At 44.2% G+C, this 20,207-nt stretch overlaps 1 protein-coding gene across 2 annotated transcripts in view; it reads right to left on the bottom strand.

The window, feature by feature from the left end:
* The window catches only part of DHRS3 (dehydrogenase/reductase 3), a 48,347-nt gene extending 31,989 nt beyond the window's left edge, over positions 1–16,358 (bottom strand). The window contains exon 1 of one of the 2 annotated variants that reach the window (XM_084651576.1): positions 16,287–16,358. Coding sequence is in view for 1 of the 2 variants with exons in the window: in XM_084651575.1 (XP_084507701.1) it covers positions 8,498–8,692 (195 nt within the window). In the remaining variant the exon portion in view is untranslated. Of the gene's footprint in view, positions 1–8,497; positions 8,746–16,286 lie in introns of those variants that run through there. The other variant, XM_084651575.1, reaches the window with a different exon arrangement.
* Positions 16,359–20,207: the final 3,849 nt, after the last annotated feature.

Genomic DNA, 20,207 nt, shown 5'->3' with positions numbered 1-20,207 from the left:
GAATACAGGGGTGCAATTCCGTCACACATAACCCCTTAAAACAGCCCTGAAACCATCCAGTTCCAGTGCTGTAGTATCTAAAGATAAGTCTACACTGCGACTGGAGGTGTGACTGCAGCATGTGCTGACATCCTGGAGCTAGCTTTAGCTTTAACTTTAACAATGGGGGAGGGATAGCTCAGTGGTTTGAGCATTGGCCTGTTAAACCCAGGGCTGTCAGTTCAATCCTTGAGGGAGCCATTTAGGGATTTGGGGCAAAAATTGGGGCTTGGTCCTGCTTTGAGCGGGGGGTGGGACTAGATGACCTCCTGAGGTCCCTTCCAACCCTGATATTCTATGATTCTGTAAGTGCTAACAGCAGCGAAGCCCTGGGGAAGCACTGCCTTCAGCACAGGCTAGCCACCCAACTAAATCTCTGGTGGGCTTGTACAGCCCTCGCTCAATCCCCGACTTCGCTGCTACTGGTATTCGTACTAGCTAAATTAAAGCTAGGGTGGGTATATCATGCCTCCAATACAGTGTATGCAAGCTCTAAGCGTTCACAGAACAGGAGTTTCACGAGCTACAAAGTGATATTTATCCAGCAGAGACAAATGTCCTCAATGTACCCAGATATCTACACCGTGTTAAATAACTTCCTTCTGTGCAAAAAGTCCCCTCAAACATGCACATCTGCTTCCCTTTTTGCGACAGGTCAAATCGTAGCTTCAGTATGTCTGGCTTCAGTATTGTTAGGTAACTAAACCACTCATTTCGGAAACCTCAGATGACGACCTATGGGTAGATAGTCTCTGACCTGCTGTCATTTTGATGTCTCTACACAGTACCAAGGAGCTTCAGTGCATGTATTCATACATTTTGATCCAAAATCCAAACCTTATAACGTGCTAGTTTTATACTGAGAGTTCAAAACATTGTACATAAAGCCAACTGAATGCTTATTTGCACAATACTTCTTGCCTACCACAGCTGGCCCTGGAAAAAGGAGATTGGGAGTGTCAGTTTCTTTTGTAAACCATGTTCTGAAAGGATTTATGATTTCATCGTGCCAGATCACATGACCTAAAACAAATTCAGTGGTGAATTATGGTGCAAGTAAGATCAACTCCTCTGTTCTGAAGGTCCTTGGATAGGAAACCACCTTTTATCCTTACACTGGAATTCACCTGCTCTTGAGGAGGTTAAGTCTGGCACTTTCATTGTTTTGAAGTCAACGTAGACTAGAAGCCACGGTACATTTATAATCAAACTACATGTCAGAGTCTGGTTTGTTATTTGTATTGTGATTGTATTCGATGGCCCCAGTGATGACCAGGATCAAATTGCCCTGGCTTTACAAACACATAGGTAGACATGAACCCTATTCTGAAGATCTTAAAATCTAATTTGAAACAAAAGGCAATAAAATGAATTTACTTTGGGTATGCTAGGTCAGCCCTGCCAATACAGGATCATACCCATTCAGGATGAAAGTCAAAATCCACCATATCACAGATTTCACTCCTTTGTCATCTTGTGGGTATTAGAAATGTCTTCCTCTGAAGAATGTTTCTGCCCTAGAGGTGTGTCTTGTTTGGACTTATGTGGCAGATTTAAATTCCTATAAATTAAGTATCCGATGGCAGGTGCTTTACACAGAAGAGAGTTTTCAAACACAAAATAGCAGGGTATTCAGAGTCTTCAGCAGTGCATTCCGAAATGGATTATTGAGTCTCTTTCTAAAAAGGGCACATCAGAGCAGTGGATAAGTCTTTCTTTGAATTTCAGACTCGGTAGTATGTCAGCACTTCAAGGCCTCAGTTTCATTTGTAAGTCCATCAGTTGCCATAATGCAGTTGATCTTTTAATATATAGAACTGGGCAAAAACACCTCAAAAATGTATGCAACTATCTACACACATATATACAAAAGGGAAAACAACATCTAAACATGATTAACAAAGGCCAGAGTCAAACATTCAAGGGCCCATAGATACAATCCACATGATTACTGTGGAGGGATCATGAGAAGTACTCAAGGTCTGCAACTTGGGGCGAAACCTGAGTCCTTCCTCCATCCTTATTCTCACTGACTTCCCTGGAGGGCCTTGTTTGAATAAGGACTGAGTAAGATCTTAGCTGGAACAGAGTAAGGAGTTCAGGATTTGCAGCACTGATGTAGATGGAAGTTGCATATACTCATCACCAAACAGGATTTGACCCAATGGGAGTTTGTCTACATTAGGAAGGACTTTAGGATTTGACCCTGGACATTTTGCTTGAATAAAGCCACATGGGATTTTGTTCTTTGGTTTTAGGCTGGGGGGAGGGGGAAAAAAACCCAGCAAGCCTTTAGGTGGAGGAAATATGAGCCAACCCAAAAGCCGTGTTCAGTTTTCAAAGCAAAACTTCTCAAGTAATACTTGCAGAGAATTTTGTTCACCATCCCAAAATAATTACTGTGTTATTATCAGGGCGGCCTTTTACAGCTGCCCACCATGTCGTCATCCTGGTTAATAGTATTTTGCAGACTTTGTGACATAACTGTCTAGATTCAAGTGCTGACAGAGTGAGGTCATGGCCATAAAACAACACATTCAGCCTGACAGGGGAATTCTCTCTTTGTCGTTTTTATTGGCAATAGGAGATTCTCGCCATCAAGCACTGGCTCCTTTCTGTCCAGTCTGCCTGCCTTATTTTCATACCACAAGCAAGTAATTCCCTTTAATCATCTTGTCTCTGCTAGTGCAGGGAAGTGGCCATCCAGAAGGTGTAACAGGCCAAGGGGGAGACATTCCAATGCACACTTGAGGCCTTAACTTACAAAAGTGGAGAGTTCCCATAACACCCATTAAAAGGTTCAAAAAAGAACTAGTTAGGTTTATGGAGAATAGGTCCATCAATGGCGATTAGCCAGGATGGGCAGGGATGGTGTCCCGAGCCTCTGTTTGCCAGAAGCTGGAAATGGGCAACAGGGGATGGATCACTTGACGATTACCTGTTCTGTTCATTCCCTCTGTGGCACCTGGCATTGGCCACTGTCGGAAGACAGGATACTGGGCTAGATGGACCTTTGGTCTGACCCAGTGTGGCCGTTCTTAAGTTAATGGGAGTTGAGGGTGTTCAACATCTTTGGGGAGGTGTGCAGCACCTTGAGGCATCAGGCTTGCATTAACACAAGCTCAAGGCCACTCTGAGTTACTATCTGATAGTTTGTGCAGCTCTCTTGCACCAAGAACAACACTGACAGCTTAGAAGCCACCACCGGTCCAATCTACATCAGCTACTGTTGCCAACTGGGCACACCTAGTACAGATAAGAACCGACCTGCAAAGATTTCCAGAGAAACTATGAATACTACTAAAAACAGATTCACTCAGAAAAAAAACGATGGGACGAACAAAAAAAGGCAACAGGAGAACATTGCTATAATTAAGGTCACCTGTAGGAATGCTTTGGGGGAATGCCCCTGGATCATTTCTGAGCCCAAATTTCATGCACGTCAATGCAGTGCCCAATGAAAATCAATTTTGTCCAGCTTCCAGTAGAGGATAGCCCAAGATGCACTGCAAAATTCAGATTGATATGTTTGGAACCCAAAATTCAGTCCAGAGGTCGGAGCAAAGGGTGATCTCTATGCAGCAATTATACAGGCTTTTTTGTTAGCTTTATTACATTCTGGCAACGACAAACATTACAGGATGTGTCCGGTCAGAACAACTCTTCGTTTAGTCATGGCTCAGTCTAAATAAACAAAACTATCAATAAAGTAAATAAAAATTAGTAACGGAGAAGTGAGATGTCAAGAAAACTGCCTTAAAAGGGTGATTTGACAACGGAACAGATGGCTTGATGTGGTAACCAAGACTCCATCATTGGGGATTATATTAAAAAAAAGGGGGGGGGTTTGACAGATTTTTGACCACACTAGTGTAACAGAAAATCCTGCAGGATGCAATGAGTTAGACTAGACGATCCAAGCAGTACCCTCCAAATGTAACCATCAATGAATGAATCATACTCAGTCATTCAGCCCCTTATACATTCACTGATTTCACTCAATCTACTTTCTTGGTCAGGACTCCTGATGCCCAGGGTCCAGAATTTCCAACGTTAAGTCAATAACACGTCTCTTACAAACAGAGTTATGAAAAGGAGTGCTGGTCAATCGCAACTTATTTTCATAGTACGGCCCCATAAAGACACACCATCACAGACCCAACACTGAAATCACTTATAAAGGTTTTTTTTTGTTTTTAAATAATGCAGATCTGTGCTGTTCCTTTTGGCTAAAGGCCCATGATGACAAGCTGTGTGTCCCACTACACAACCTATGTGTGAGATTATGGCACAAGACCACAAGCCACATTGTGAGCTAATGCTCAAATTAACATAAACCTGGAGTAAAAAGTTGTAACAGTTACAGACAACATCATGCCAAGCCTTTGGGATTTTCTAATCACTCAATCAACCAATAATCAGCCAAAAGTAAAGAAAAAAAGGTCCCCCTCTCCTTTTTCAGTAGTTGAACGGTAGTAATATAAACCGCAAATATGACTGAGCTGACCTTCGCAATCAGCAGTTCTGAAACTGGACACATCACTGAGGGGGATAGTGGTTTATTTTGAACCAGAGCATTTGAATCCTTCCGGAGAAAATTCACAAGAGTATGTTCAAATGCAGTGGGTTGCTGTTCACCCGAGATAAGACAAGAACACATCCAGTTTCTTCTGCAAATAACTCTCTTTATATATACTAGATTTGTACACTTCTGCCAGAAGTGCTGCTAAACATCTTTCAATTCTACATCCCTTTACACCTGCCCAGCTACTTATTGAAATGTAAGTTTTGAAAACCTTTTCTCCAGAGAAGTTGAAAGGTCTCAGGACACAAGTAATGGGATAAAGAGCCTTTCATCTCTATGTTATATCCCTGGCACGAATTCATCCTGGGTCTAGTAATAACCCAAATCTCTTACTTTCTGACGGTTGCTGGTGGTCTCAGTCCCAAACCCTAGCTAACAAGTATTCCCAACACGCAACTAAAACCAATGTTGCAACTGGCACTTAACTTGTCCCCCCGTTGGCCATTTCAACAAAAAGGCCAATGAATGAATGAATGAAGATGGAAAACAAAGTACCCCTCGAAGAGGAAACGCTCTCTCCTTGAGGTGGTACATCCAGATCAGATTTGAAGTATGTTGGCAGGACAGCGTGGGGAAAGGAACTTGCATGCTACCGCTGGCCATGATGCTTCTGTCCTGTCAATAGAGGACTTCAGTCTCCAGGGCTGTCAATCCAGCTCTTTTCGCAAGCACAGCATTCACTGACAGACACATACACACACACACACACACACACCCTTATTTGCTGACACCTTTGCAATCTTAACTGAAAATTACACCGTATTTTAGAGTTTAAAGAATCTTCAAAATCTCAGATATTTTAAAACTGATTCTCAGTGAGATACAGCACTTGGGATAGTCTCTTGCTGTCTCACAGAATCTGTTTAGCCATATTTTGCATATGCTTAAAAAAACCCACCAGCAGGCCATGGTAAGAGGGATAGGATCTCAGGTGAAAGCCAACCCCCATTTAATTATCAGGAGTGACTTCATACACTAGCAATAACAACTAACCCCTCTGTAGGAAGATTCTAATCTCAAATACACGGTTGTATATCGCCGCCTACCTCCAAAACTCCACCACTATGCCTGGGTGCGCAGGCTCAGAGATGGCTGCTGTCATCGTGCTATCAAGGCGTACTGTGCATCCACCGATAGAACCGAATTTTTAATCTCAGCTTCCTCTCCCCATCACCCAGCAATGTTTGTGACCTCAGAATTTCACACCAGGGATAAGAGCCTGAGTTTGTAAAACTTGCTATCAGACAAGCAGGATCAACAGTGGAAAACCAACTATAATAGGTAGTTCCAGAGTAGACATAATTATCTGAAGTAATTAACTCGAATGGGAGAGGAACAGCAGGACAACAGAATATTTAACTCCTGTGTGTCTCTTGGCAACATACTAGAATATGGAATTTAAATTTTTTTTAAATTTTTTTTTGCAATTCTTTCCAGTTGTTTACAACTGAAACACAAAATTAAGGAGACTGCTACATTAGAGATGGGTTGATTCCTTTAGGAAGACACTGCATCACACAGAGGAAGTCAGCTTTTGAAGTAAAAGGGAGACCAGTTAAATCTCAGGGCAAGACAGTGGAAGTTATGAAAACTTTCCCTAAACAAATACTGAGGAGGAATACCGTTGGGTTTTATAAGTCAAGTTCCACTCCAAGAATTCCTGCTTTATATACAGACCACCATCTGTTACACAAAGGGGCCAAATCGTGCTCAGTGCAACTCCATCAGACTTAATGGGATAGAAATGGTGACATTTGCCCAAGGTTCTCAGTGAAGACAGTTCCTGAGACAGATGATAGCCAGAAAAGATGACAGAAGACATGGAGAGCAAAGACAGAACATACTCTCTGTCCATGTACCACCACATAAATGATAACATGGGCATATTTTCACAGAAAGTACTAAACTCTCCAATACTTTATCACCTTCTAGTTAGGTTTACCCCTCTCTCTGAGACATTTTATGATTCTCTATATGACATAATATACAAATGAACTGTATTGTGAAACAGATGACAATTATTTTGTTTTCAGCTTTACACCCCTGGTGAAAACAGCTCCCTCTCCCTCCACACCATGTCACTTATTTTATTGGGGCTTATTACCATTGTTCTAACAGGGCTGCAGCTAAATAGCTAATAAAACTAGTTACAGAAATGGTGATACTTTCATAGCGCAGCCCCAGTCTGACAAAATAAATAAGTCAGGAATCATGGTATTTTAATAGATGATGAAAGTACACTGTCAGCAGATTGTCTAGGTCCAAAGTTCAATGACTTGTGTGTTCAGCCTCCAAGGAATTGTAAATCTCAATGCAGGGTTTAAACTCAAACACATACAAAACCCAAAGCTGTACGCCAGGCATAGCTCAAGCCACATACCCCTCCAAAGCTAGATGCAGGTAAATCTCAATGGCACACACGATGTCTAATCTGTAGACAGGTGAATCTTGGCAAACGGTTTCACATACACCCTGCAAGTTGCATATAGGATTTACTTTGAACAGGTATTTACTCCAGCTCCATGCACTATGCAATTGTCTCCTAGGAGCTGACAGTGGGGGATTCCCGCCAGCCCCTTCACAGCAGCTGAAGTGTAAACCTATCTAAGCCATGTTTCAGAGTAGCAGCCGTGTTAGTCTGTATCCGCAAAAAGAAAAGGCATACTTGTGGCACCTTAGTGACCAACAAATTTATTTGAGCATAAGCTTTCATGACCTACAGTATGCATCCAAGTGAGAGATAGCTCAGTGGTTTGAGCAGTGGTCTGCTAAACCCAGGGTGGCAAGTTCAATCCTTGAGAAGGCCATTTAGGGATCTGGGGCAAAAATTGGGGATTGGTCCTTCTTTGAGCAGGGGGTGGGACTAGATGACCTCCTGAGGTCCCTTCCAGCCCTGGTATTCTATGATTCTAAGTGAGCTGTAGCTCATGACAGCTTATGCTCAAATAAATTTGTTAGTCTGTAAGGTGCCACAAGTCCCTCTGTTCTTTTTATCTAAGCCATGTTGTGGCGTTTTCTTTCCCAAGTCCCACCAAGGCCAAAACGGAGGTTCCTATGTGATTTACCCCCAGCTCTTTTCAAGGGGAGAAAGACAATCAGCTTCATATCCCACCATAGGTGCTGGAATTAGGGGTGCTACCGCACCGCCTGGCTTGAACTGGTTTCCATCAGATGCAGGGTTTACAGTTTGGTTCAATGGCTCTCAACACCCCTTCATCATAGGTTAGATTCTTACCCTCTTCCTCCCCCCCCTTAACTTCCCCCAGCTCCAATGATTCTGGGGAACAAACAGCACAAGGGGGTTTAAGGACTGACTTTCAGTGGAAAGCCACCACGGTGAACTGACCCTGGCCACCTAGGGCTGCCCCCCCCGCCCCCCAAAAGCCGGGCTCTGCCCTCTTTCCAGGCGCTTACGAATCGGACCAGGATCCCGTCTAAACGGCTGCAAGGGGAGGGGGATCAGCCCCATTGATTCCCTGCCTCTCAGGCAGCGGGTGCCCCCGTGCCCAGCCCTGAACCGGGCCCCACGCCCACCCCTTCCGCGTGCGCTCGGAGCCCCAGCGGAGGCGACAACCGTGTAAACAGAAAACGCAGCTCCAGTCCCTGCCCCGCGCAAATCCCGCACCCGGGTCCAGCCAGACCCCTCTGCAGCCGGGGCAGGCGCTGAGGACACACAAGCCAAGGCAGCAGGCTGGGATGACGGGGGGTTTGCAAAGCAGCCGCCCGCCCCCCTGCTGCTGAGCCCCACACCCACCCACCCCCCGGCGGGAGGGGGGCCTTTGCGGGTCCATTTCTCCCAGCCACCCCGCAGGGAGACCTGGTAGCAGCAGGTGGCGGCCGGGGGAAGGGGCTGCCCCCCAGCTCAGTCCTCACCTTTCTGGCTCCTCGTTTAGCAAACTCCCTGGCCAGGTGGCGACCGATGCCTCTGCCCCCTCCGGTGATCAGCACGCTCTCCCCGGACAAGTCCCGGAGCCTGGCCGGCAGCAGGATGCACACGGCCGCTTTTACCACCAAATAGACCATCTGCACCGGGAAAAGCAGCAACGCGCCCAGCCATTTCCAAACCATCCTCTTGATGCAGGCAGGGCAGGGTAGGAAGACCCCCGACCCCCCCACCCCCCAAAAAAAACTGTTCCAGCCCTTCACAAAACCAAAGCAAGAGAGTCTAAGGGCAGCACGCCCTCTTCCTTCCCCCCCCCAATCGGGGGAACAGGCTTCAACCCCCTTCCAAAAACCCTGGGGAGAGAAAACCTTGGAAGGGAAAAATCCTTCTTCCCCCCCACCAGAAAAAAAAAGGGGGGGGGTCGGAGTAAAATTGTGCAGAAGACAGTTGCTTCCCCTCTCTCGCTGCTCAGCTCCCTTTGGGATTGTCACATGCAGGTAAAATGTTTTTCTACTGGAGGACAGAGAGTTTGTTTAAGTTAAAAAGAGCGAGAGAGGGAGAAGGGGGGGGGGGGTGGAAGAAAAAAAAATAAAACCCACCAACCCCTACACTTTCAAAGTGCAAAATTAAAATCCAGTTTCCAAATTGCAGGGTTTTATTTAAAAAAAGTAATAATAATGAAGCAACCCAAGTCTCCAAATTTCAGCTTGCAGCGCCTTCCAGGCAGCCCATTACTATTCTTAGACTCAGGAAATTGCTTAAGGCTTGCCAGGACTTTCTTTTTAAGAAAGGGTCTAGTCAGTGTAAGGTGGCTGTCGGTTTCTTAAATATCTACATAAATATCTATAGGCAGTCTCTTCTGAGCCTGTTGCAAAAGGCAGAGCTGATTAACTGCCTCGCTCCTGTTTCTTTCACGTGGAGGATCTGTGATCACAGACAGGGAATTAGGCTGTGCACTGTTTCAGCTCTGGGTCTTATTCATTTCTCCCCATTGCGCTCTCTGCCTATCACAGCTGCAGCGCCGGGGAGGGTTTATACCCCATTGAGCCTGATTGACAGTTAAAGTGTTGGGGAGATTTTACTACTGTTTCTGAGTGGCTGGCTTTGCTCTCCCCTCCCCCCAGAGCTATCTCTGAGCCACTGCACATAAACTCTCACACACACTGAAACAGACACTCTCTGGGTTGCAAGCCTGCAAGCCAAGACTTGCTGCATGCCACGTCGGGCTTGCCGCTGTAATTGAAGAGCATTGTAACAGAGAGAGCCAGCTAACCGCCTCCTCCACGTTAATAAATTTCGGATAACGCGCAGGGATCTTACTGGAGTCCAACAAAAGCAAGAGAAATTGGGGTTAAGGGTCAATCCAGGGGGCTCATCTGTTCCTAAGAGTTTCAGCTTAATGTGGGCTCAAAGAGTAGAGGATCCCCTGGCAAAGCTAGGAAGTTGGTAAGGGGATAGACACTTTCACACTTTGGCTCCTGGTCTGAATCCAGGCAGCACACGCTCGTTAGGGACTGAAATCTGTTACCATTTGGTGGTTGCTGCATGGCCTGTGTGGAATTAATGTGGAAGATTTAATCCAGTTCCTAGTGGACCATGTTCACATCACAGGAGTCAATGAGAACTGGGAGAAGCCAAGCATTGAAAGAGCCAGGGAGACTGCTTCCCTCAAAGGGAGTCGCTTTTGGCCACTTCATTTAGGTGCTTAAAGGGGAGTGGAGCTCCTTTGAAACTCTGCCCATTCATTTCCCCTTCGCTTGTCCTAGGCTTTAGCCCAGTTACAGGGCACGGTTACAACACATTTAGGTCAGGTCAATAAGATAAAGCCATGTTGTAACTGGGTGAAGGGGCAAATGTGTTGTAATCAGGTCTCTTGACTTGGTTGTTTTGCATTGGTCAAGCAAGTGTTTGGTTGTTTTATATTCAGTTCCATGGTGTAAATGCTCTTGAGGAGGGTCTGTTTGCACATTCGCTAAATATACACAGCAAATAATTGTGGTTACAGTTAGGAATGCTCATCTCATTCATGAACAACGAGCAGTCCAGTGGCACCTTAAAGACGAACAGATTTATTTGGGCATAAGCTTTTGTGGGTAAAAAACCCTTAGTGGGGTTTTTTATGGCCCAGTAAAACTTTTCGTCTTTAAGGTGCCACCGGACTTCTCGTTTTTGTGGATAATACAGACTAACACGGCTACCCCCTGATACTTGCCATCTCATTCATGCGGAGCTAAAAACAAAGAATGACATTTCCCACCCTGCTATTTTTATCAATGGTGTCTTTGATTCAACGACTTTGGAAAAAGCTGCTTTTTAAAATGACATTTGTATGATTGCAAATTTTGTGTAAACCAGTGATGAAAAAGGTAAAAGTAAAGGCTTTACCACACTAAGTCCACAAACTAATTCATGTGAAGTTCATCTTTCTTTATCTGTTATACTGGGAAGCCATCTAGTGGTCAAAAAGAAAATGGAAATGACTGATCTGGAGCAGTGAATTTTTGAACTGTTAGGGGACACTTTCAGATTTACATTTATTAAGGGAACAAACACTGTCAATTTGAATTACTTTTGAAGTGGGCTGGTTTGAAAAAAATCTGTACTTAAGTACTTAGGTTAGATTTTTCAAATGCACTGAAAGGATTTGAATCATAGAAGATCCGGGTTGGAAGGGACCTCAGGAGGTCATCTAGTTCCACCCCCTGCTCGAAGCAGGACCAGTCCCCAATTTTTGCCCCAGATCCCTAAATGGCCCCCTCAAGGATTGAACTCACAACCCTCACTGAGCTATCCCTCCCCCTCTCAAACTCACTGAAAAACCATTGGGGTTTATTTAGCCTCCTGAGTCACCCTGGGCAGGTCTACACAGCATGGTGGAGTGAACCAGCCAGGGTCGATGCCCTCTAGGGAGGAGATGGGCTTCAAAGCCCAAGCTCCAGCTCCAACTCCAACTTCAAAGCAGGCCTACACAGCTATTTTTAGAGCACTAGCCCTAGCCTTGCTAGGCCCCGGTCTGTCAATCTGGATTGGGAAGCTTGCTCCAGTTGGCTGTGTAGACATACCCTTTTGTGCTTTTGACAATGTTACCTTCACATAAAAGTGGACTGATGCCAATGGGAACGTAGTGCTCACCACCTCTGAAAATAAGACCACCCGTATTTAAGTGCTTACATGCGGATTTAATATCTAATTTGAGGCTCCCACATCTGAAAACGTTGGCTGTGTGACTTGCTCAAGATCATAAAGCCTGGGCTATCAGGAACGGAAAGCAGCAGTCCTGAATCTCCGCCCCCATCTTGGTCCATTAGACCACAAGTGCCCTCAGAAAGAATGTAGAATTTAAAGAGAAACCTTCACAATCCTCATCCTTAAATGCCAGATTACCTCACATGAAGTAGGCCATCATACGACACAATACGCTTCGGGGAGGTTATTTGGGAGAGATGAAAATCTAAACTTTCTAACTGAGGGAAAGTACAGTCTAGATTTTAAAAATGAGATGGCAGCCCTAACCTAAAAGCATATGAAACAAGACGCAGTTCAGAGAGCTTCTTTTGCCACTTGGCAGCATTTAGCACCTCTGTGTTATTACAGCGATATTTTTAGAAAGTGAGTGGTCGGAGGCCACCTGGTATTGCAATTTTCGTCTCCATCTGACAATTCGGGAGGGGAAAAAGAAATTACACAGAGGGCCTAGTGTCTGGTTTGAACAAGGAGGACTCAGTCTCTGGGTTGGTAACAAATGTAGCCACCTCCTGGTGCGGAAATCAGGGGCGGTGCTAAAAACTAAGGGAAAATAAATGACAGTTTATTCAAAGGAGGAGGAGTTTTTATGTAATTTATTATATTTATATATAAATCTCTCTGTATATTGATATAGATACAAAAGTGTGTGTTTAAAAAAGTAAAAAAAAAATGAAAACATTGGCTGACATTATTCATGCATTTGAGTCAAAAGGCTAAATTCAGCTGTGATTTACAGTACATGCCCTGCCTTTGATGTCAATGGAACTACTCTAGTCAGTGGATATTTATCTCACATATGTGTCTACAGTTTGAGTATGCTAGGGAATACTGGGAAGAATAGTCAAGTATTATTTTATGATTTGCTTTTTTACCCTGTTAAAATTAAGCCCAAAATTTGGATTTGGAGTAAAATAAACCAACCAACCAACCAAAAAACCCCCAAAGCCAGCAAACAGGTTTAGATATTTAAACAGAAGTGTTTTCATAATTTCGTTTTCAATGTCAGTGAAAATTTGGATTATGTTTTGTATGGGTTTAAGCTTCCCCTGCAGCATTTGCAACACAAACACAAGTGCTTTGTGCAAGTGCAGAACGTGAGGCAGGCAGATTGACAATAAAAATTAAGTAACTAGTCTGTTTTCCCCAGAATGAATGCAGTGCAAAAAGTAAAACAATAAAGAAATGAGGCAAGGCATATTAGATTGTAAAATTCTTTCCACTTTAAAAATCTCGGGTGTTATAGAAAATTTTAAATATATTCTTATCCTAACAGCATCTTTTAAAATACCATTCTACACCAAAAGATGACGAAAAGTGGTATTCTGGAATTTCATGTTATTGTCTTTCAGTGACTGCACATCACATTTGCTTATTTTACGAGAGATTTTTGAGTCCCTTGCAAAAATCAAACTGGGTTCAAACAGTCAAGCTGAGCTGTTTCTTTCTGGAACATCATCATCAGCAATAAACATTCTGCAGGCTAAATTATCCTCCCCTCAGTTATACCAGTTCATCCAAATTGCTTTCAGCAAGTTTACACAGGTGTGAATGATTGAAACATAGTACACAGTTCTGTGGTTGACACTTAGGGCTTGTCTTTACAGTTGAGTTAACATGAGTTAGGGGCAAAACACTAGTTATAACTGGAGTCCTGTCCACACACAAAAACCCTTAAGTGTGGTGATGCTTCAACTCACTGTCGGGGGGCATAGGCTACTACTCAAGTTAGTGCAGCTCATCAGCTGCTAATATAACTCTGCAGCATTATTTTGCAGCGTGACTGCTCTCACTCAAGTTAGTCTGACTCGAGAGGACTTCATGGGAGTATAACTGCAGTGAAAACAGTCACAGAATCCAGCTCCTTCTCAGTTGTGCAAGCTTTTAGAAATAAAAAGAAGTTAAACTTGTTCATCACTAGAGTCGATGTGCCTCTGGATACAAGCCACTTGAGTAACAGGGTGCCATTTTGCATTGTACACCTGCACTATAAATAGGCTCAGGAAGTATGTTCAAAATGCGCAGCAAAGTCCTGATCCTGTAGTGACATATATGTGGGTGGAACCGTGCACATGTGTACAGCCCTTTTGTTTTTAATGGGTCCCACAACAGGCATAGTGGTCTGCCCTTGCACGCACAGTAGCAAAATGTCACAAACTTTCTCGAAGAAAAGGAGGGGAAAACGGAGAAGCATGATCAGAAGAGGGTGAGCTTTTCTGCCTTTTCAGTTTGCTTCTTTTGAGAGCTTTGCTTTAGAAGCATTATTTTGAAACAACTATACATTATCAAATAATATGTGGTCAGCAGATCTGAAAAAACCCTTTGGACACAGACCAGAGCTGTTACAAATTGGAAAATTCTTATGACAAGTAGCACTCGCTTTTTACATCATGCAGGGTGCCCTGCTATGGGCAATCCAGGTCACTGATTAAAATTAAACCTCTTTAGGGAAAAAAAAAAGCTCTTGCCAAGTTGAGGTGTTCTCCATGAAGTACTGCTGTCACAACTGGATAAATCAAGAACTGATTAAAATGACCTTTTTGTGTTTCTTGATTTCGTTTCCTCTTGAGTTCACATTTTCCCTTTGAAACATGTCTCAGTGACACTATGATCTCACAGTGTCCTTCTGTATAATTATCAAGGGCCTGATTCCATTTTCATGTAACTCAGTGGCAAAACTCCTGTTGACTTCAATTAGGAGCAAGACTGGGCCTTTAATTCTCTAGCTCTAGCAGAAGCTAGGAGAGGCCTGGGCAGTCCAAAAAACGTGTATTTCTCGGAGAAAGTCTGGGATTGGGAGTTTGCTCATGTAAGACATGAGTGGCTGGCCATAGCACTCAAACTGTGTCTCTGGGAGTAATTTACATGCTGGAGGCTGTGTGTGAGAAGACCAGGAGTGGTTGCTCTCACAGCAAATCAGTGCAAAACGCACCCCAGGTTGGAGAACTGAGAAACACAGTTGTTCATCAGTCCAGATTATACCTTGGGTAATTTCACAGATGCATTTTGTGTACTATTAACTGCATGGGGATGATAGGTTTTGCACAGTAAGGGCTGGATCCAAAGCGTATTGAAGTCAGTGGAAAGACTCCCATTGCCTTTACTGAGCTTTGGATCAGACCTCTAAAGTTCTTTCACCTATATGTGTGATTCGAATGATTGACAATCACCCTGTCATGTAGTGGAAAAAGCATGCTGAATGCATGTAAATGGAAGCCACGTTTTGAAAAATGGATTCTATAAGCAAACTACCATGTGGTGTACAGGTTGCAGCCATTTGGAGAATATCATCATCTTTTATTTCATCCTAAATGATGAGAATAGAATTCTCACGTACAGGTCTTCTTGGAGAGTTCCATTTGCTGTGATGAACCTGACAAATCTGTGTCCGTTTACAGACAGCAAAAGCAAGAACAAGGTTCAATATGCAAAGACCTTAATACACGCAATTAGCAAACCTCTCATGCCTGGGACTGATTAGTAAGACCCTATAAGAGATCAACAATACTAAGCAAACCTATGTCAGTATGTGTCACAGTGCTATCCCTCTTTTCTGTTGGCTTGCTGCATGATAGTGAGCGGGCAGGCAAAGCAGAAGGACAGTGAGATACACATTCAAGTACTCAGGAACCAAACAAAGATGGCAGCCACATTCTGGTCTCTTTTACACTGGTGTAACCCTGAATTATTTTGATTTTAATGGACTTACTCCAGATTTGCACCAGTAAAACCCAGATTGGAATCTAATCCTGTATTTGATTGAATGCCTAATTCCTGACACCATCCCTTTAAGAAACACCAGACAGTATTAGGGCAGGAAGAGGAAGCCAATACTTTCTTCTTTTGGAAAGGCCCTCAAAATTTCAGAAAGCAATAGTTTGCTTTGTTCTGTGACCCTGAAAATAAATCCTATTAAACACCGTAATATGGATTTGACAAATGGAACATACATAGGCTAATTCCTTTAATGATCATTTGGCACCAGAAGTTTGCAGATTAATCTAAGAAAAAAAAAAAAGCCAGACAAAAATCCCTTTCCTAAACCCTTTCTAACAATGTGCTTCTTTCAGAGCGTTCATAACATGCAAGTGTTCTTGGTTTGATTGTGGTTCGGAGCTAGCAGTGAGCTAATTTTTCCCTCCTCTCTACACACCTCCCAATCCAAGATCCTATAAAGCGGTGGTTTTAAAACTTTTTTTCTGGGGACCCAGTTGAAGAAAATTGTTGATGCCCACGACCTAATGGAGCTGGGGATGAGGGGTTTCAGGGGTGGGAGGGGCTCAGGGCTGGGGCAGAGGGTGGGGGTGAGGGCTGCGGGGTGGGGCCGGGAATGAGGGGTTCAGGGCATGGGAGGGGGCTCTGGGCTGGGGCAGGGGGAGTTGGGGTGCAGGAGGGGGTCATGGCTCTGGGCTGGGGGTGCAGGCTCTGGGATGGGGCTGGGGATGAGGGATTTGGGGTGCAGGAGGGGCTCTGGGTTTGGTGGGGGCTCAGGGCTGGGGCAGGGCATTGGGGTGCGGGGTTGGGGCGTGGACTTACCTCCGGTGGCTCCCGGTCAGCGGCGCAGCCGGGGTGCAGAGGCAGGCTTCCCGCCTGTCCTGGCACTGTGGACCATGCTGCGCCTGAAGTAGCCAGCAGCAGGTCTGTCTCCTAGGTGGAGGCACGCAAGCAGCTTTCGCCCGCAGGCACCGCCCCCCCTCCCAGCTCCCATTGGCCGTGAACCGGCCAATGGGAATGCGGAGCCAATGCTCAGGGTGGGGGCAGCGCACGGAGCCCTGTGGCCCTCCTGCCTAGAAGCCGGACCCGCTGCTGGGCGTTTCCAGGGCGCAGCGTGGTGTTGAAACAGGTAGACACTAGCCTGCCTTAGCTGGGCAGCACCGCCCATGGGACTTTTAACATCCCGTTGGCAGTCCTGACCAGAGCAACCCAGTGCCTGACATGCCACGACCCACTACTGGGTCACGACCCGAACTTTGAAAAACGCTGTACTAGAGTGCTGATCAAAGCACCCAGCAGACTGAATAGTCTCATGCTCCATTTAGAACTGTCTTCCAAATAGCTCCTCCTCTGCTCCTCAGAACTGGGGCTCTGGGTGGTCAGTTAGTTTTGTGGGTCCCATAAACTGGCTCTGGGTATAGGTAAACTGGTTCAGCTATAAACCCTAATCTCAAACTTGAAGATAAGACATCTTTTCAAGCTTAAAAGAAATCCGAGTAAGTCTCTGATCCCCCGGACGCTTCCCTGACTAGTTGATATCCATCTTTCGTGTCCCAGCAGGTCTCTGGTACGCTAGTTGAAGCCTTCAGATCCTGAAAGCTCCAGGCCTTTCTCAGAGGAGGGTCTCATGGAGGCCTGGTAGCTTTCAAAAAATTAAAACAGAGCAGTGGATCTGATCCCAGAAGGGAGAACCACCAAATTTGAACCCCCTGATCATGGGAATATTATCAGTGGAAGGCCTGCCGATTACGGTCAATCAACAAGAATAGCTTGGAGCTAAGGATCCAATTAGTAGACAGAGGAAAAAAATCCTTGGGAAATAGGAGTTACGGGTGAGAGTTGATAGTAACCCAGAATTTGTTCTTCAGAAAATTCCAACAATTTGAACACAGTTATGTTGCAAACTGGAATGAAAACTAGAAATTTTGAAATTTCCCAAGGAAAGGAAGTTCTGAAAAAAAAGGAAAAGGAAAAAAAGAAAAGGAATTTTTGGAAAAAAACAAAACAAAACAACAACCCCTGATTTTGGAAAAACTGAATTTGTTTGGTTTTATTTGTTTTGTTTTGAAATAGATCTTCCAATTGCCCCAACTCCTGGGGACTCTTCATGCTGTCCGGCTTCCCTGGAGTGGGGAGCCTAAAAGCCCTGAAAGCCCCAGCTTCTAGGGCTTCCAGGCTCTTGGTTCCATGGCAGGAAGTCTGGAAGCCCTGGGGACCTCAGCCCCAGGAAGTCCACACGATTTGGCTGCCCCGGAGCTATGGACTCTGGAGTCCCCACCTCAGGGCATGTCTGGGTAACATTTTGGTTTTGATGAATCAGTATTTCCAGCAAAAAAACGGTTTTGCCAGAAAATTCTGGACCAGCTCTAGTTAGGAGTCAGGGGGCTGTTAGGAAAGGGGAGCTTCTGAAACTCTTCAGAACAAGACACATTGCGATTTTTAAGCTTGGTAGAATAGAGCGGATTTGCTCTTGCAACTTGCTGGCGTGCAGCCATTCTGTCTCTCTTACTGAACAGCTACAGCATTGATTATTTGCATGCTGGAAGACATGAAGGTGGACTTTGCAGCTGAATGCGACGTGGGGCAAACTCACTGGTCAGCTAGAAGCTAGATTAGCTGTAGCTAGTAGTTGATTTACAGCGGGCGCTGCCCTCCTGAAATTAACCTCTGTGGTGTTTATTTACCCTACTATGCATAACTATGGTCTTTCGCAATTCTCCCTATATAATCAGGCATAAATGCCAATCAATGAGCTGGTTTGTCAGGGGAGAGAAAGATCAGCAATTGCAACAAAACACCCCACAGGTCCAAACTTTCCCACATGATTGACCAGCTAGCAGCAACTTGCTCAAATTGAAAGAGGCTCTTTCATAATTCCTTGCTGGGTGATATGTTTTAGCAGCATGCTGCCTAAAGCAATGAACTGATCCCAGGAGTTTTGAAGAAAAATCTTTGGCTTACATTTTTAAGCATTGTTGGCATGTTTCTTTCTTTCTTTCTTTCTTTCTTTCTTTCTTTCTTTCTTTCTTTCTTTCTTTCTTTCTTTCTTTCTTTCTTTCTTTCTTTCTTTCTTTCTTTCTGACCTTTTACCTAGTGTCTGTGAAACCACATGGGGATTCTTGTCTTACTAGTGTCCAACTAAATGGCACTTATCACGGAAGCAAACTGAATGACAGAATGGATGATGGGCCACAATCTGCTTGAAATTACACCAGTGTAAATCTAGAGTAACAACTGAACTGATCTGAAATTGATTACTAGAGTTTAGATACTACTTAATATGCCAGAGAGCAATTTAAATGGGTCAAGTGTGCCAAAAAATAGAGGCACAAATATTACATGTTCCAGATGGGTGCAGGGGGCTGCCTGCTTGGAACAAATCCCCTATAGTAATTAGTATAAAAATAATAAGAGAGTCAAATTCTGCTCTTGGATTTACTTCCTAGAACTCCCATACAGAGTGGTACAACATGCCAACCTGACCTAGTGTTCTAATAAGTCTAAAAGCCCGTACATGTCTATGAAAGAAAGAAAAAGTGTGATTTTTACCTTATTATTCAACGTATTATTTTTCTTTGTTTGAGAAACTTGCTGTTTCAGGGGCCTGTGAAGGAACGCAGTGTAGGTGCTGAGCACAGAAAAGTGAATGCTCAGTTCTGCAACTATTTGGCAAAAGAATGATACTATTCATATGGTGCATTTATCCGAGGATCTCAAAACAGTTCACAGAAAAGTGAAGGTATCCTTAATACCACTTCACAAGTGGGAAAACTGGAGTAGAGGTTAAGGTCTACAATTTCAGAAGTCTCCACCAATTTTTGGGTGCCAAACCTTATACCTAGGGCTTGATTTCTAGGGGTGCTGAATACCCAAATTCAATTGAAGTCACTAGGAGCTACAGGCACTCAGTACCTTGGAATATCAGACTCTTGGTATCTTAAGATAGGCACTGAAAAAAATGATGAAACCCAAATTCAATAGTCTTGTTGTACAGCTTCTACAATGGTACAGCTACAGAGCTGATGCTGTAGTCTAGATTCTTTCAACACCGATAGAAGAGAAAGGTTAGAAGAGAAAGGGGTGCTTCCATCAATGTAGGTAGTCCACTTCTCAGAAGCTGTAGCTAGGATGACAGAAAAATCCTTCTGGTTGTATCTATACCTGGGGTTAGGTCAACCTAACTATGGGGCTCAGGACATGACATTTTACACAGCTCTGAGCGATGTAGGAAAGTCTACCTACGTGTTAGGTGCAGACCAGGCTTCAGTTGTAGATGTGGACCTTAAGTGACTTGTCAACACCTACACAGTGAGTCAATGGCAAAGTCTGGATTATAACTCACTACTCCCATTCCTCCATGAGCCATTGGATCATCACACTACTCAGTGGCACTATTCTCATCAATGTTACTACTCGCATGAGGAAGGTGCAATAGTTTGGGGAATGTGTCTGTCTATCAGTTTATCAATTCCATTTTTTGTGTTGTGAATGCCTGTTGTATTTTCAACATCTGTTTTGAATGTGATCTTTAGGAGGCCTTTGAGCATTCATTCTGTAACTGGAACTTCACATGTAGGATAGAGGCTTTGTCTGGGAACCTGGCACAGAACAATCAAGGCCCATCAACATGAAATGGTTTTTCCCCTGTGGAACAATAGTCTTAACAGTATTTTAAAAAGAAAACAAAAAACAAACAACTTTTCAAGCTATTAAAGCTGAGAGCCCAGAGATATGTTTTGTCAA

This window comes from Lepidochelys olivacea (assembly GCF_965140295.1).
Source record: "Lepidochelys olivacea isolate rLepOli2 genome assembly, chromosome: 18".
In the NCBI taxonomy this organism is placed as follows: domain Eukaryota; kingdom Metazoa; phylum Chordata; order Testudines; family Cheloniidae; genus Lepidochelys; species Lepidochelys olivacea.
This window is presented reverse-complemented; position numbering and strand designations above follow the sequence as displayed.